The 17188-nt window shown below is 40.0% G+C and overlaps 1 protein-coding gene across 4 annotated transcripts in view; it reads left to right on the top strand.

Annotated features, from left to right (window-relative positions):
- LOC119193902 (dihydropyridine-sensitive L-type skeletal muscle calcium channel subunit alpha-1-like) overlaps positions 1–17188 on the top strand; it is a 111019-nt gene that overhangs the window by 18984 nt on the left and 74847 nt on the right. For 3 of the 4 annotated variants that reach the window (XR_009956804.1, XM_062563887.1, XM_062563885.1), the window contains exons 9-17: positions 3939–4017; positions 8310–8470; positions 8829–9054; positions 9471–9678; positions 9782–9902; positions 10010–10124; positions 14957–15059; positions 15140–15209; positions 15302–15434. Coding sequence is in view for 3 of the 4 variants with exons in the window: in XM_062563887.1 (XP_062419871.1) it covers positions 3939–4017; positions 8310–8470; positions 8829–9054; positions 9471–9678; positions 9782–9902; positions 10010–10124; positions 14957–15059; positions 15140–15209; positions 15302–15434 (1216 nt within the window). In the remaining variant the exon portion in view is untranslated. The remainder of the gene's footprint in view (positions 1–3938; positions 4018–8309; positions 8471–8828; positions 9055–9470; positions 9679–9781; positions 9903–10009; positions 10125–14956; positions 15060–15139; positions 15210–15301; positions 15435–17188) is intronic. The other variant, XM_062563886.1, reaches the window with a different exon arrangement.

Genomic DNA, 17188 nt, shown 5'->3' with positions numbered 1-17188 from the left:
ACAGAAAGCATAGCTGCCTCATGTGACTCTAATAATCAGCTGTTATGGTTCAGCTGTGTGAGACAGAGTACAAGTGCAAGTATCCACGGCAACAGATCAGCTGGGGAGGGTGAGGGGGGTGGAGAGAAGGAAAGGAAGGTTCTGAAATGTCCTCTGCTTGAGTCAAAGACAGCCGTGCGCGTCTGTGAGTAACCTTGCCAACGGAGCATCTGCGATCACTAACAAGCTCAAAAGGCAAAGAGAGACAGCAATTTTACAGAATCCTCACCTCAAACAAATGTCCCCTGGAGCAAAACTATGAAGGGTATCAAAAAAATAATTTTGAGGGACCCAACACTCTACCTAACGCATCAGTGTAGTTTACCTCAGTTTGTCTCACCGTGTCTTAAAATGGCTCTGCCGGCAGTTTTCAAAACGAGTACCTTCTTTTTTTTTTTTTGAAATATGTCCCTAGATTTGTATTGGAGCCTATGGAGCTTGAGACAGACTTTGTCTCACTCTCAGGCTCCTCACGCAAAAAGTAAATAACTGTGGGATTCCATAAGTGCCATTTTTACCGGAATCTGACTCTGTTCTCACTCTAGATCAGGGGGCCACAATGGGTTCTAAAATTTGACAGAGGGGCCGGGCCAGGAGCATTTGGAGGGAGTGTTTGGGCCGGATATACTAAAGTATTAAATGTAGTGTGTGCAAACCTCATAGCACAGTAAGAACACTACAACCCAATTTATTAACTGTCTTTCAAATGTGAAAAATAGCCCTTATCAGTTAATAAATTTGTCTCAAGGAATATGCAAGATATGGCATTTACATACTATTTCGCAGATACTGGGAGGAGGAAATGTAAATAGATTAAAATAACATACGCACTGTGATTTATCAAGATTGCGTCTGTTTTTAATAAGTTTCAATCGAAGGTGCAAATTTAAAGAAATCAACATTTATTGAAAAATGGAATCACTTTCAACATTCAAAACATATTATTACACAACGAAATACTCAAGCTCAATAATATCTACATGTGTTAAACTCCGCAAAATCATGGATGGATTGTCCTGACCGCGCGCTCTACAAACTCGCCACGGACGCCCTCGCCTTCACGCGCAAACAGTACACGTGTATCGTTGCCAAGCACACAGACATACGCTGTATTAAATATCCTACCTGCAGCTGAAAATTTAAATTTAAATTAAGAGCGATGTGCGGCGTGTTAATTAAGCTACTGTACCGCTGCTGTGCGTAAATGCGCATTGCTCTTAATTAAAAGACGCACTTCCAAACTTTCCATATGCATTTTTTCATAACACAGCAGAAAAAATCACCATTTCAGTGGGAACAGCGTTGTTGGTCTCCCTTTTTTGCCAGTGCATCAAAGTCTGGAGTTAGTTTTGTTGTGGCAATTCTCAGGACAGATCTGAGATGTTGGTCAGTTAACTTGGATCTGTGATGGGCTTTGTTGATTTTCATGACGCTAAACGTCTGCTCACACACGTAGGTCGAGCCAAACAACACCAGCATCTTCTGCGCCGTCCTCCGGAGGTTTGGAAACGCGGTCTCGTTAAGTGAAGCGTAAAAGTCATTCAGTTTAAGAGACTTGAACTTCTCCTTTGAGACGGAGTCAGACTGAAGATGGATCAGTTCCAATTGCAGCTACTGCGGTGCCGATTCGGGGTCTTGTGACAGGGGACAGGACACCAGTTGAAGTGACTTGTCAATTTTTTCAAAATCACAGAACCGACGGCAAAATTCTCTGTGCAGATCGTCCAGTGATTTGCAGTATTTCTTCGCATTTCGGGCGGCCTCTTTCTGCACGGCTAGTGTGGGGAAATGTGCGAAAGATTTGTTTGACATTTGCCTGGAGAATAAAACCAGCTTGGATTTGAAGGCTCTCACATTTGTGTACATGTCGTGCGCAAACTGATCTTTCCCCTGTAGCTTCACGTTCAGCTCATTCATGTGTGAAAATATGTCCACAGTAAACGCAAAGTCACAAAGCCAGTTTGTGTCGCTCAGCTCGGGGAATTCTTTGGATTTCCCCATTAAATTAAAAAATGAGCGAATCTCGTCTTTGAGCTCCCAGACTCGTTGAAACACTTTCCCCAAACTTAACCAGCGGACGCGAGAGTGGTAAAGTAGGTCCTGGTGATCCGCATTAGTTTCTTCCAGGAACGTAATGAACTGACGATGATTAAGTCCCCTTGCTCGTATGAAGTTAACAAGTTTTACAACGGGATCCACGACGTGATTAAGCTGCAATACAGACTTACACAGAGACTCCTGATGAATGATGCAGTGAAGTAAAATAACATCCTGGTCAGGGTTTTCTTCTTTCACTTTATCCTGGATTCTTTTCAGCAGCCCGATGTTTTTTCCAGTTAAATTTGGCGATCCATCCGTGGTGACATTGGCAAGTTTACTCCAAGGTAGCTTCATTCTCTCGATGACAGCAGACACCTGTTCATATAAGTCCTCTCCTCGCGTTTTCCCTTTCAGTGATTCCATGCTCAAAAGCTCCTCAGTTATCTCAAAACTGTCGTTAATCCCTCGGATAAAAATTAGGAGCTGAGCAGTGTCTTTTATGTCGTTACTTTCATCCAGTGCTAGTGAATATAACTTAAAGGACTCCGCCTTTTTGTTTAACTCGCTGACTATATCTTCGTCAATCAGTTCCACGCGGCGAGTCACTGTCCTGCGTGCTAAACTGATTTTTTCAAACTTGGCTTTGCTCTCCGGACACAAGAGACCTGCTGTCTCTACCATGCACTCTTTTAAAAACTCGCCTTCGGAGAAAGGCTTGCTAGCCTTTGCTAATTTGAATGCCAGCAAATAACTTGCCTTGGTACTTGACTCTTGAATTGCAGTTTGTCGGTGAAAAAAGTTCTGTTGACTCTGTAAATTAGCTGCCAACCTCTGAGCATTAGCCGCCCGTTCTTGTGTTGACTGCTTGCTAGCATAGTTTGCATGCTTCGTGGCAAAGTGACGGCTGATATTGTACTCTTTGAAAACCGCAACAGCTTCTTGGCATATCAGACATACAGCCGTTGATCGGACTTCAGTTATTAAACACTCGGCATTCGCTGTCCAGTTTCCTTCTCTATGGTCCGCTCATTTTCACAGAAGGGCTTAATGGTGACGTGAAACGAAGTGAAAATACGCGCCACTCCAACAACGGTCAATGTGTTTTGAGTGCGCCATCTATTGGGGAAACGTGGGCATTGCAGGGAAAGGGGAAAAAAAGGAGGTTTTTACTATAATTTGGACAAGTTCGGCGGGCCGGATTAAAAAGCCTAACGGGCCGTATGTGGCCCGCGGGCCGTAGTTTGCCCATGTCTGCTCTAGATGCTCGGTCTGCACTCTAAGAAACGCAATACAGATTAATGTAAAACTCAGAAACGGACCCAAGAACTAATGAAACGTAATCAGTCATTATGAAAAAACTATATATTTCAACAAGCTGTTTATAACTAATTAGTTTAGACTTTTGGTGAAGCAGAAAAAAGTTTCGAGAGGAAGATTAAATCCATTGGAAACCATGTTAAAAAAGTGGAAGATTTTAATTAATATAAATTCAATTATGAGCTAAAAATCTGAGCAGGAATGTCTGTAAGGAGCTGAACATTTATAATATTTGAATGGTTTTAATAGCTGAAAGTGTGAAGGAGTTGAAAGGTGCCACGGAAGATGAAGTCGGAATAAAGATTAGAGGAACAATACTTGGAATGCTTAACACATTCCAACAATATTTTTTTTTATTATTTATTCTTACACTAAAAACTTTTCTTTGGGATTTTGCACCACTCTTTTCACAGCAAATGTTTATAAAAATTCCAGTTACATGATATAAATATTGCGTCCTGACATATCGCCTGAAGACAAAGAATAAACAAATAAAGACATGATATGATCTAAAGAACATTTGTTTTTTGTTTTTTCAACAGGCTTGCTCAAGACAGAAAATGGATCAGAGACTGGAAGTGTCAACAAAATGGACACCATACAGATGATCATCTATTACTAGTCAGTTATTAAAAAATGTTTTCTTCATATTTAACATATTGAGAATCCTGATTTTCTGTCAGCGTTCTAGAATATCTGGTCCTTGTGTTTGAACATACAAACTGATTCATCAAACCAGCCTGAACCTCATCCTTGTTTTGAGATCCAAGCATATGATAGAAGGCGAGATATTAGCTGTGTCTTATTTGGCTGGGTGCATCCTCATGAGAATCCAGCCTTTACGGTACGTGGGCTCGGTCCTCCAATGACAGCAATGGCTGAGTTTCAATTGCCTAGGCTGCATCCTTGTAGGACCCAGTCTTCGCGGTAGATCTGGGCTAGGTCCTCTAACATCAGCAAAGGCTGAACTAAGCTGTCTCTGAAGTGGGACGGTCTGGACTACTGCTCGTGTTATCTGCTTTACCTACCCTGCTCCCGTTGCCTTGCAACCTGCTGCGTTTGACAGTTAAAGCCCTGAAAGCTGAAAAACGAATAAAACCCAGATAGAAAAGATAATCTTATATCAATTAATTGAGAAAGCTAGGCTTTTCCTACGGAGCATGATATAGTTCAGGCTGAGAGAACAACATTTTACGATTATTTTAAATTCAAATTAAATCAGTTAAGCCATGTACTTTCACCTAAAAATAATATTGCAATCTTACGGCAGAGGAGATTCCATCAATACTGTCAATAAAAACCACAACAGCAAAGACATTTATTAACTTATATGCAAGGTAGGGTTGCCAACCGTCCCGTATTACCCGGGACATCCCTAATTATGGGCAATTTTGATTTGTCCCGGTCGGGACAGCTCCAGTCCAGATTTCCAATTACAGCCTGCTAAGTCAATGACGCGCAAAAAACTCCCGGTTGTTGTGAAGTTGTGACGCATCAGACCAGTGAGTGCGCGGGTGCAGGGTGGCCAGAACGGAGCATGTGAGGTTGTGCAAGCCCGGCCGGCGACCGCTAGAACCCCCGTCAGACCGCGAAAGTGTCCCAGATTTGGGGTCTTGCATAGATATATGCAAGATATTACAGAATATGTCCAAGCTATAGAAGCTAAACACCGCCACACACATCGTTCTCCTTCAGTTTGATGCTGTTCCCACCTGGCTCCAAAAAACACAACTAGTTAGTTCATAGTTAGACAACAAAAAGAAGCAAAGCAAGTTAAGTTTCTTTGTGTATTTATTTTCACACAGCCTTAATAGGATTTTTGTCAGCCTCTATAGTGAAAGTGAAAGTTAAGCAGGACAGTTAACTTTTGAACGTCACATAATTTAAGCCTTTCATAAAAGATGTGATGTTATATGTTACATTTATATTGGTTGATATGAGTGAGTTCTGTTAATCAAAATTACATTTAATACTGTCAATGAAAACAGCAGCAAACACATTTGTATGCACAAACTCTTTATTTTCTTCTTGATTATAGCCCGCTCTGAGACTGCAACAAAGCAGGGAGACAAACAAGCAAGCTGCTAGAAGGGACAAGTTTACAACAAAACAAACAATGTATGGTAGTGAGCCTGCTAGAGACACCCGATCAAATGTCCCATCATCCAGCTCAAATTAACGAGATGATTGACATTAGGCTATCTCGGTTCCCCGAAGGTGGATTGGCGCTCAAACCGTTTCATTAGTTTGAACCAGATATCAGTCATCAGGAATTTGCGCGTGTGAATCATACGTCAGAAGGCGGAAGTATTTTTTAACGGTACAACGGCAAACAAATAAATAACGTTTTTTTTCTCTGCTGACGAGCAGGAGATGATCATGAACACATATGAGGAGATAATGTGTACTTGAATAATTTCTGTTGGATGAATTGAACATATTGTACATATTTCACGTTGTTCATTCTGTACGTCCATCGCAGTCTGTGCATCCCGGTGGAGGATCTTCCGTTTATTCTTCGAGTTTTTCCTGTGCCGATGTGAGGGTTTCTGGTGTTGGGATTTTCAATCCCCCCAAGTTGGTTAATGAGAAGGATCCAACACGTCAAGTTAAAAGTTAACATTTATTTAGAAGAAAAAAAGATACATGAGCAATTCGCCGCAGGTGCACCTGGAGACTCTACACACGAATCAGCAAGTGATATATCCAAGAGTCTGCCTGCTGTCCGACTCTGACACTTTTTATAATCTCCTTATTGTCCTTGAAAACTAGTTTAAGCCGGTTTTGTCTCAGACGGCTGTGTCGAGCTATTCTAGCAGCTACAATGAACCTGCGCCAGAGCAGGTTCATGTTTTTCAATGTTTTGCTATGGTGATTTAGCCGAACCTGCTATGGGGAACCGAAAAGCCTGATCAACATCATCTCATCCTGAAAATGAATCGCCTAACTCAGTTAACCGCGTATAAGGGCCCAGGAACAGGGCCCAGGTCTTGCTCTCTGCCACCCTCCGGGTTTCTGAATGGAGAAGGGCTCAGGTGTGGCTCATCCGTCGTCACACCCCCCCCCCCCCAAAAAAAATTAGATTTCCCATCAGGAATCCCTACACAACCTAAAAAATTGCCCGGGTTGACAACCCTCAAAATATATACATTTGATAATACTTATGGCATATTGCTTCATATTGTACTCACAGATTCTGCGCTGACCCTCTCAGTTGCCCTCCAATCCCCTCCTTGAAAGCCAGCACCCCAACCTGTAAATGCAGTTTGATGTGGCAGAGGAGAAGGAGATAGACAACCTTGAACTGTAGAGAACACAGTTAACCTCTAAAGAGCAAGGTGCTCTTGACAAAGCATCCGCCACAATTCTTTGAGCCTTTAATGTGGCGAATGTCCCGACCGAAGGATTGCAGGAATAATAACCATTGCATCAACCGGCAGTACGGGCAACACAAGGAATGGAGAAAATGTTGCAGCGCCCCCACACAAAGGCAAGAGCCTCTTTCTCTATGACCAAATAATTCAACTGGTAAAAGTCACATTTGTGAGAGAAAAAAACTCATTGGGCGCTCACAGCCCTGTCCCTATGTCACTTGCATTGACTTGCAATGGACGATCCATGCAAGTGGCCACAAGAAAAGGAGGTGAACACAGAACAAACAAATGCTTACTGAAACAAATCTGACCAGATTTAGCGTGACTTTAGGTATATTGGGATATCAGGTATTTGGGGACAGCATAAGGAAAAAGCATTTTACTTGCTTGAAAATGCTATGTTCAAGTTAGGGGTAATAATACATTGCTAAGGAAGCATATAATTGAAGGCGCATGACATAACACGGGTGTGTGGTTAGTTTAAAACAATAAAAATTGTCAGAATATACCTGAATTCACCCTACTTTGCGCAAACCTTCAACAGATTTGTTAGCGGGGCTACTACCGTTATAAAATTCCTACAAAAACTGCAATAATAACTCACCAGACCCAAGAAACGCATAAGCTCTTTCTTGGTGGTCACACAAAGGGCAGAGGGAGACAGAAATTTACACAGAATCCACACCTCAAATAAGTTTCCTCTAGCGCAAAACTATAACGGTTATCTAAAATATAAGGTACTTTTTGAGAGCTCCAAGACGCGCCTGTGTGGTTTATATGTCTGTGCAGTAATAAATACACAATAAAACGTGTACCTTCTGTTTTTTTCTTTTAGAAATATGTCACTAGACTTGCATTGGAATCTATGGGGCTTGAGACAGACGTTGTCTCACTCTCCTCAGGTCGAAAGTAAATATCTGTGGGATTCCATACCCACATGAGTCCGACCATCACAAGCACAGCATCATTTGAACCAATAATGAAACCGGAAAAAATATTGTGGCCATGAGGGCAAAAGTACCCTTCTCGAATTCTGATTTCTGGAACATTCCAATGGTTCACTCTAGCTCTCTACATAGACATAAATGTCAGAAGAGGACCCAAAATCTAATGAAACCTAATCAGTCGTTATGAAAAAAGGTAGAATAGATATCAACACGCTGTTTTTTTATAAAATAGTTTAGACTTTTGTCAACATTTCAAAGTTTAAATGGTGTCTGTAGCTGAAAGATTGTCGAAGCAGAAAAATTTAAAAGTTGAAGAGGATTGGAAAACCATGTTAAAAAAGGTTTATGAATTTGATTTATATAAATTCAAGCATAAGAGCTGAATATTTGAAAATTTAAACAATTTTAATAGATTAAAGTGTCAACAAGTTGAAAGGTGCATGGAAGAATAAAGATTCGAGGAACATTACTATGACAATAATCCCTAGAGATTACAAGGAGTTGGCTGCTGCTTCAAAGCATTCCAAGAATAATGTTTTTTCAGGGCCACTATTCTTAGAAATTCAACTTGTCTTTCTCTTTTTTTGTGCAGTAAGCTGGCTCGTAAGTGGAATCGTTGGTTACGCCGTAAATGTAGAGTGTATGTGAAGTCCAAACTATTCCACTGGTGGGTGATCATGCTCGTCCTCCTTAATACACTGGCCATCGCAATGGAACACCACAGACAGTCCCAGAGACTCACAAACTGGCAAGGTAGGAGCTTTAAATTACCTATTTCCCCCTCTTCTGGGTTTGTATCCTTATGATTGAAATGCACTTGTTGAAAATCGCTGTAGATAAAGGCGTCAGCTAAATTACATGTAATGTGATGTAATGGATGCAACACAAATAGATCTCTAGTTATTGAAGAGTGATTAGTCACATAGTTTTAATTAACATTAATATCCCATTCTCAGATGTCAGTTGTGAACAGCAATTCACTGTATAAACTTATTCATTTTATAGTTTTAGTTTGAAAGTGGCAACTCTTTCCAGAATGTCACTGACACAGTCGTTTTCTCTTTTCGTCTATTGTCTGTCTTACCATACTGTTGGCCAAAACCATCAACAGACAATGCCAATAAGCTGCTGCTGTCTATGTTTGCACTTGAGATGTTCATGAAGATGTATGCTCTCGGCTTTCCATCTTACTTCATGTCCCTCTTCAATCGCTTTGACTGCTTTGTGGTGTCCACTGGCATTATGGAGCTCATCCTTGTTTACATGGGCGTCATGTCAGTCATGGGCATTTCTGTGCTGCGCTGTATACGCCTGCTGCGCCTGCTCAAAGTCACCAGGTGAGATACCTTTCAGCTGGTATGTGCAATGTGTATCAAGACCTCATCACGACGATACGTACTAACTTTACTAACCATCTAGTATTTCATTGCTCCTTAGAATTCTTTCAACCTTCAATCAGATCTCTTTAAGCAGAGAGCAGCCAATTCATTGCATCAAATCTTTGACAATGCCATAGCTTTTATATTGCTTTTTTAAGTTGATTATTTATTCAAACTGATCACGAGATACATTAAAAAAACATAGACATTGTGTATCATGTAGGATCTTTAAGATTTGCTGCTTCAGGGTTTAACTTTACATGTGTAGAGTGAGGAAGATTTCAAAACAGAAGTAATTTGAAATATGAGTTACAAATTCTCTGAATTGGTGGAATTAACGATGGAATTATTCGATTAATGTTGTGTGCCCCTAGATACTGGACATCTCTCAGTAATCTGGTGGCTTCTCTTTTGAACTCGGTACGTTCCATTGCCTGCTTGCTGCTGCTCCTCTTCCTCTTCATTGTCATATTCTCCCTGCTGGGTATGCAGGTGTTTGGAGGAAAGTTCAACTTCCCAAATCAACCCAAACCCCGCAGCACCTTTGACAGCTTTCCTCAGGCCCTCATCACTGTGTTTCAAGTACAATCAAAACACTAAACGTCAAATTATAAAGTTAAAGATAAATTGAAATATTTCACATATTTAGTGACATAACTCTTTTATTAAAGTGTATGCGTTTCAGGTTTTGACTGGTGAGGACTGGAATGCTGTAATGTATGATGGCATCATGGCTCATGGAGGACCCAGCATGCCTGGTATCCTAGTCAGCATCTACTTCATCATCCTTTTTGTCTGTGGAAATTGTATCCTTTCTAGTGTTTGTGTCTTAACCCAAAACTCAAATTCAACCGTGAAAACAACAATTTCTGATAAAATTACAGCAATAATCTTTGACTCCCCTGTCATTCAGTTATCCTACTAAATGTCTTCCTGGCCATTGCTGTTGATAACTTAGCAGAAGCTGAGTCTTTGACTTTGGCACAGAAGGAAAAAGCAGAGGAGAAAATACGAAAGAGAGCTCTCAGGTTTGTCTTTCCAAAGGTTCCTAATAAAACAATGTACCTTATGCTTTTCATGTTGTTTTCATTTGATTGGAATTCTCAAGCACAACTATGAAGAGCAAGACATTTCCACGTTAAGTAACTAAGGTGCTAATGTTTTTCTCTAAGCCAAACCAAAATAAAGTTTCAGAGTGGTTAAGCTGGGAGACTTTACCACTCAATTTTGAATGAACTATTGAAGAAAATAATATGCAGGGTGGGGGATTTAGCATATTTACCAATATAACATGCTTACATGACTCTTGCAACTTTGGGGTTGTATCTCAATTCAATTCATTTTATTTTGTATAGCCCAAAATCGCAAATTACAAATTTGCCTCAGAGGGCTTTACAGTCTGTACACATGCAACATCCTCTGTCCCGAAACCCTCACATCGGCACAGGAAAAACTCCCCAAAATATGAAAAAACCCTTCAATGGGGAAAAAAGGGAAGAAACCTTAGGGAGAACGTCAGAGGAGGGATCCCTCTCCCGGGATGGACAGACTGCAATGGATGTCCTGTGTATCTATATTGTTAAATGTCCCTATTGGAATAATAGGTGTATTAAGAATATAACCCATGATCATAACATTATTAATGAATAACAATAACAAAGGTGCACCACCTTGGGATCAGGAACAAACAACCAAACTATAAATTTAGTCTCATACAGTGATTGATTATTGCTATGTTGAGGGAACACCAAAGTGCTATTTCACATTAAGAGGTGATGTTTGGTTAATAGCTGGTGTGAAATTAAATTATTGACAACAACAGATTTATTAATAATCACTAATTCCCAAAATAAATAACTGGGCCCCACCCTAAACTGGAACTAATATCCAAACTGTAAATCCAGTCTCATAATTGATATTTACTCATTAAGAGCAAGGAATTGAAGGTTTGAGTTCATAGATGCGAGGACAAATACAGGTGAAACTCGAAAAATTAGAATATCGTGCAAAAGCTCATTACTTTCAGTAATTCAACTTAAAAGGTGAAACTAATATATTACTGTGTGTGTGTATATATATATATATATACATATATATATACACACACACACTAATATATTATACAGTGGTATGAAAAGGTTTGGACACCCCTGATCATTTTCAAGATTTTCCTTTATGTTTCATTGGTTGTTTGGAACAGCAATTTCAATTAAATATATCATATAGCAGACAAACAGTGATATTCAAGAAGTGAAATGAAGTTTATACGATTTACAGAAAGTGTGCAATAATTACTTAAACAAAGTAGGCAGGTGCATAAATTTGGGCACCCCAACAGAAAAATTACATCAATATTTAGTAGATCCTCCTTTTGCAGAAATAACAGCCTCTAAACGCTTTCTATAGCTTCCAATGAGGATCTGGATGCTGGTTGAAGGTATTTTTGACCATTCTTCTTTACAAAACATCTCCAGTTCAATCAGGGTTGATGGTTTCCGAGCATGGACAGCCCGCTTTAAAACAGACCACAGATTTTCAATGATATTCAGGTCTGGGGACTGAGATGGCCATTCCAGAACGTTGTACTTGTTCCTCTGCATGAATGCTTTGGTAGAATTTGAGCGGTGTTTAGGGTCATTGTCTTGTTGAAGTATCCAGCCCCGGCGCAACTTCAACTTTGTCACTGATTCTTGGACATTGTTCGCAAGAATCTGCTGATACTGACTGGAATCCATGCGACCTTCAACTTTAACAAGGTTGCCAGTACCTGCACTGGCCACACAGCCCCACAGCATGATGGAACCACCACCAAATTTTACTGTGGGTAGCAAGTGTTTGTCTTGGAATGCTGTGTTCTTCTTCCGCCATGCATACCGCCCCTTGTTATGTCCAAATAACTCAATTTTAGTTTCATCAGTCCACAGCACCTTATTCCAAAATGAAGCTGGCTTGTCCAAATGTGCTTTAGCATACCTCAAGCGACTCTTTTTGTGGCATAGGCGCAGAAAAGGCTTCTGCCGCATTACTCTCCCATACAGCATCTCCTTGTGCAAAGTGCGCTGAATAGTTGAACGATGCACAGTGACACCATCTGCAGCAAGATCATGTTGTAGGTCTTTGGAGCTGGTCTGTGGGTTGAGTTTGACTGTTCTCACCATCCTTCGCCTCTGCTTATCTGAGATTTTTCTTGGCCTGCCACTACGGGCCTTAACTAGAACTGTGCCTGTGGTCTTCCATTTCCTCACTATGTTCCTCACAGTGGAAACTGAGAGCTGAAATCTCTGAGCTAGCTTTTTTTTATCCTTCCCCTAAACCATGATGTTGAACAATCTTTGTTTTCAGGTCATTTGACAGTTGTTTTGAGGCTCCCATGTTGCCAGTCTTCAGAGAAGGTGTAAAGAGGAGAATAACTTGCAACTGGCCCCTTAAATACCCTTTCTCATGATTGGCTTCACCTGTGTATGTAGGTCAAGGATCAATGAGCTTACCAAACAAATGTTGTGTTCCAATAATTAGTGCTAACGGTATTCAAATCAATAAAACAAGGGTGCCCAAATTTATGCACCTGCCTACTTTTGTTAAGTAATTATTGCACACTTTCTGTAAATCCTATAAACTTAATTTTACTTCTTAAATATCACTGTGTTTGTCTGCTATATGATATATTTAATTGAAATTACTGTTCCGAACAACCAATGAAACATAAAGGAAAATCTTGAAAATTATCAGGGGTGCCCAAACTTTTTCATACCACTGTATATATACTGTATATATATATACACACAATTATATAGCCATAATAATCAAAATAATATCAAATAAAGGCTTGAAATATCTCACTTTGCATGTAATGAGTCTATATGATATATTAGTTTCACCTTTTAAGTTGAATTACTGAAAGTAATGACCTTTTGCACGATATTCTAATTTTTCGAGTTTCACCTGTATTTGTCCTCGCATCTACGAACTCAAACCTTGAATTCCTTGCTCTTAATGAGTAAATATCAATTATGAGACCTTTCAGGGATTTTATGTCCTGCAGCAGCAATGCATTCAAAAGTCAGTCTTGGTTTTATGCAATGGTGGGAGCCCAATGACAGAAAACAGCTCTTCACAATACAACTGCGTTTATTAAATTCTTTCCACAATGATGAAGTGTATACTATCTAAAATGAATAGCTATTCTAATATTAGAAACGTAATATCTAAAAACAAACAATCAGGTGGTGTGAGAAAGGGAGTGTGTGTGTCTGTGTGTTTAAAAGAGAGTGTTGGTGTTTGAGTAGAGGGGCATAAGCTAAAAGATTACCAAAATAGTGGTTTGAGACCATGCCCGCAAGAATACAAAATGGCATAGTGTTCTTTTGCATTATGTTACAACATGTAGCTAGGGTTAGACGGGACATGAACATAAAACCAGATGTAATTGGTATAATAAAAGATATTTATTTTGGATTCAGGCAAACATAACAATAGAGCTTACAAATGAAATAAAAGGGGCCAATGGGTGCCGTGGAAATCAAAAACAGAATATAACAAAAAGAGAACCTCAAAAAGACTTACTGCCTCTTGGGATTTTTTTTTTTACCTTTTGTTTTCCTTACTTATTTAAAACTTTTTAAACGAAAAGTACAATACTCACAGCACCACTAATCCTAATGTGACTAAACAGAAATCTGTTACATGCAAAGGAGGTATCGGTTGTTGAAACCACGCCCTCACAGTGTCTCACTCAACTCTGGTCTGGCAGCCGCCCTCAGCTACAGTCATGCGAGCTATTTGAGCTGGAGTGGGTACCAATCAGCTTCCTCGACAAGGAACTGGGTGGAGCTTCTTTTTTCCACGAGTCAGCATGCACAGCCTGCTTTGCATGTCACCCAATTAAACACATGAGGCTGCCGATGGCAGCCTTTACATTAGCTTATACTAAACATATTTGACTTGTTAGTCCCTCTTAGGCCCTACGTTGGACTGGTAAATAATTCAGGGTGTACCCCGTCTCTCTCCCAATGTTACCTGTGATTAAGTTCAGCCCCCCGCGGCAATCTAAAGCAGGGATGTCATTTTCTGGTATGGAGCCACATACTGTCCACTTTGATGATCCGCGCTGGTCCGGTCTACGGGGATTGCGTGCCGTCATTTTCGAGAGGGCGCTGCTGCCCCCTGTCCCCTGGTCTAACATATGCGCTCACTGTGCGACTCCCAGTGGAAATTTGAGAAAATTTCTTAGAGTAAATACAAGCCCACATTTTTTTTATTATTTTGATCAAAGGGAGCTTTAGTGAAAAGGAAACAACAAAAACCACACTGCTCCAAATGTGGATTTTAATGTGGATACTTCCTCTTCTTAACTTGTGGGCAGAACGACATGGCTGGATTACCCAAGTAGAGAGTTACAATTATGAGCAGTTTGTTCTCACATTATATTATGTATAATTATGTGTCTTTAAAACACAACAATTGTGGTTAAAAATCATTTTGGTTCCATCAACTCCGCTGTCTGGAAGAGATTTCAAATGAAGAGGTTTGCTTTATCCATTTCCCAAAAGCTGTCAATGATTGAGATGCATGATAACGTCCCTCCCAAGCCAACTCTGATCACTAACATCACACCCTCACAGTGCCTGTATGTGCATTCTGTGTCAGTGAGCAAATGTTTTTCAAAATAATATTTAAATACAATTAAATTAATGTGTCAATGCATGATGCACAACATTAATGAATTATTGAAATAATAACACCCGGGCAGTATTACTTAATATACATAAATGTAACATATAGTTGTTTGCATAATGATTCAAGCTTTCTTTATTCCCACAAGCCAACAAGAAATTTAATCAAATGCTATGTTCATTTAAAGGTCCAACATGCATGACAAGGCTTCAGAGGAGAAAGCAAATATAGCAAAAAAGCTGGCTGAGCAAAGGGCCAAAGGTGTAGAGGGCATCCCTACAACTGCTAAGGTGAGGCATTACAAGAAGCATTCATGCATAGGGTAAATTAAACAATTTCATATTCTTTCATTTTCATATCATATCTGCAGCTCAAAATCGACGAGTTTGAGTCCAATGTCAATGAGATCAAGGACCCTTTCCCTCCGGCAGACTTTCCTGGTAAATTTTATTGGTGCCGTAGTTAATTTGAGTTTTCAAATCTCAGATATAGGAAAGGTTTCTGCTAATACTTCACTCTGTTTGTTGGGTAGGTGATGATGAGGAGGAAGACCCTGAGATCCCAGAAAGCCCCAGACCTCGTCCAATGGCAGATCTGCAGTTGAAGGAGGAAGCGGTGCCAATGCCAGATGCCAGCTCGTTTTTTATCTTCGGACCTCAAAACAAGTATGATTCTGTTGGTTGTTTGGATATATTACAATTTAAAATGACAATATAATGGGTAAGAAATGTGCTCTTTAGACCAAAGTTACAACATTACGATCCCTGAATAGTCCAAAAACTTAACGTAACGTAAAACGTAAATATATTAAAATATTTTTCTTTTGGTGAGAAAAAAAATAAAATGAAGACAGAAGACTAATCTGTTGCTAACATTTACAAGACAAGTAATGTGTTAGGACTAAACTAGTTTGCTTTGTGTGTATGTCTAACTATGTGTCAGAGATAGTGTGTGATATTTATCTACGGTATCTCTTGTTACTCTGATCTCTTTGGTTGTCATTTGTATAATGGATAGAGATGGAGGATAGTTCATCACAGATGCGTAGGTCATCTGTTGTTGTTGATGGTGGTGGACATTCTTGTCGGTAACTGGTTGGTCTCCAATTCCTGGGTCAAGGATTTGTCTGTGAGTTGCTGTTGTAATGAAGAGTAAATACCTTGGAATTCAATCAAATTAATTTCATTTTTTAAAGCCCCAAAACACAAATTAGCCTCATATTAAAGTCAGCCATGCAATAATACATTCACTGAAAGAAATGATGACAAAGATGACATTGCATCTTAGCGTTCACATTCTATTCCAACAGTACAATAATTGGCATCAGGACTTTTCAAACAATCACAGCATCAGTAGTGGGGAAATCACAGTCTGCACTCAGCCATATCTTGCACAAGTACGCTCTGCAACAGCGCACTACTCTAATGCCACCACAACTAATGCCGAAATAACTTATCAACTTCTGAATGTTATTTTTTGTTGTTTTGACTTGGCTTATCCATAATAAAAAGAGAGGAGGAAGTCCATTTACTTGCGTGTTTAAATACTTGCAATGTGCGGCAGATTGAAAGGCACTGATTTACCTGATGAACTGCAGGTTTTGTAAATACGGTGTTATCACAGAGTGAATTCATCCTGTTTCTGTCCCAGGTAGCCAAAATGACCTGGCCCAGATCCGGCATGAACTGGCATGCCAGAAAAAACACGTCGGGCCGAGTCCGGGATGAATGACGCCCCAGAATCAGGCCGAATACACTGGCCCGATTCAGGCGTACAACACTGCAGTCACTGGGCCATAATCGGAAAAAAACTGATCCCGCATCGGCCCAAACCCGTTACTACAAAAGAAACTCGTCAGCCTGCGCCCGGTTGCCGAGTCGACTAAGTCTCGGGATGAATGATGCCCCAGGTTCGGGTTAAATATATTCTTCATGTCACAAAAACACTTCTTTTACTACAAAATCAAAAAAAAAATCAAAATCAAGCCAGTCAAGATAACATTGTTTGGTGATGAATGTACGTCCAGAAAGTGAAAACCATAAGCAAAAGGTACATATAGTTTTTATTTTGTGCAACTTATAAACAAACATTATTTTACAACCACGAACAAACAAATGCCAAATAACATAATATATGATCTTATGTTAAATATTATTTCATAAATTCGAACATTATTTAAATAAGACCAAAATGTAAAGTGTCAAATTATAATCAGTCCTTATGCCAGCCACTGTCTTGAAGGGCAACAGTGTGGTACTCTTCAGGCCGTGTGCAGCGCAAGGTAGATGGTGACATAGAGGTAGCCAGTGTTTCCCCTATCATCATAACACTGCCCCCCCCCGTTGAAATGATCCCCACCCCCCTGAAAAAGTGTGGAATAAAAAATATTTTTTTCTACGCACGGCGATTCCGCTACAAC

Source organism: Pungitius pungitius, chromosome 8 (assembly GCF_949316345.1).
Source record: "Pungitius pungitius chromosome 8, fPunPun2.1, whole genome shotgun sequence".
In the NCBI taxonomy this organism is placed as follows: domain Eukaryota; kingdom Metazoa; phylum Chordata; class Actinopteri; order Perciformes; family Gasterosteidae; genus Pungitius; species Pungitius pungitius.
Note: the sequence above shows the minus strand (reverse complement) of the source record. Positions and strands in the feature narration are given on the sequence as shown.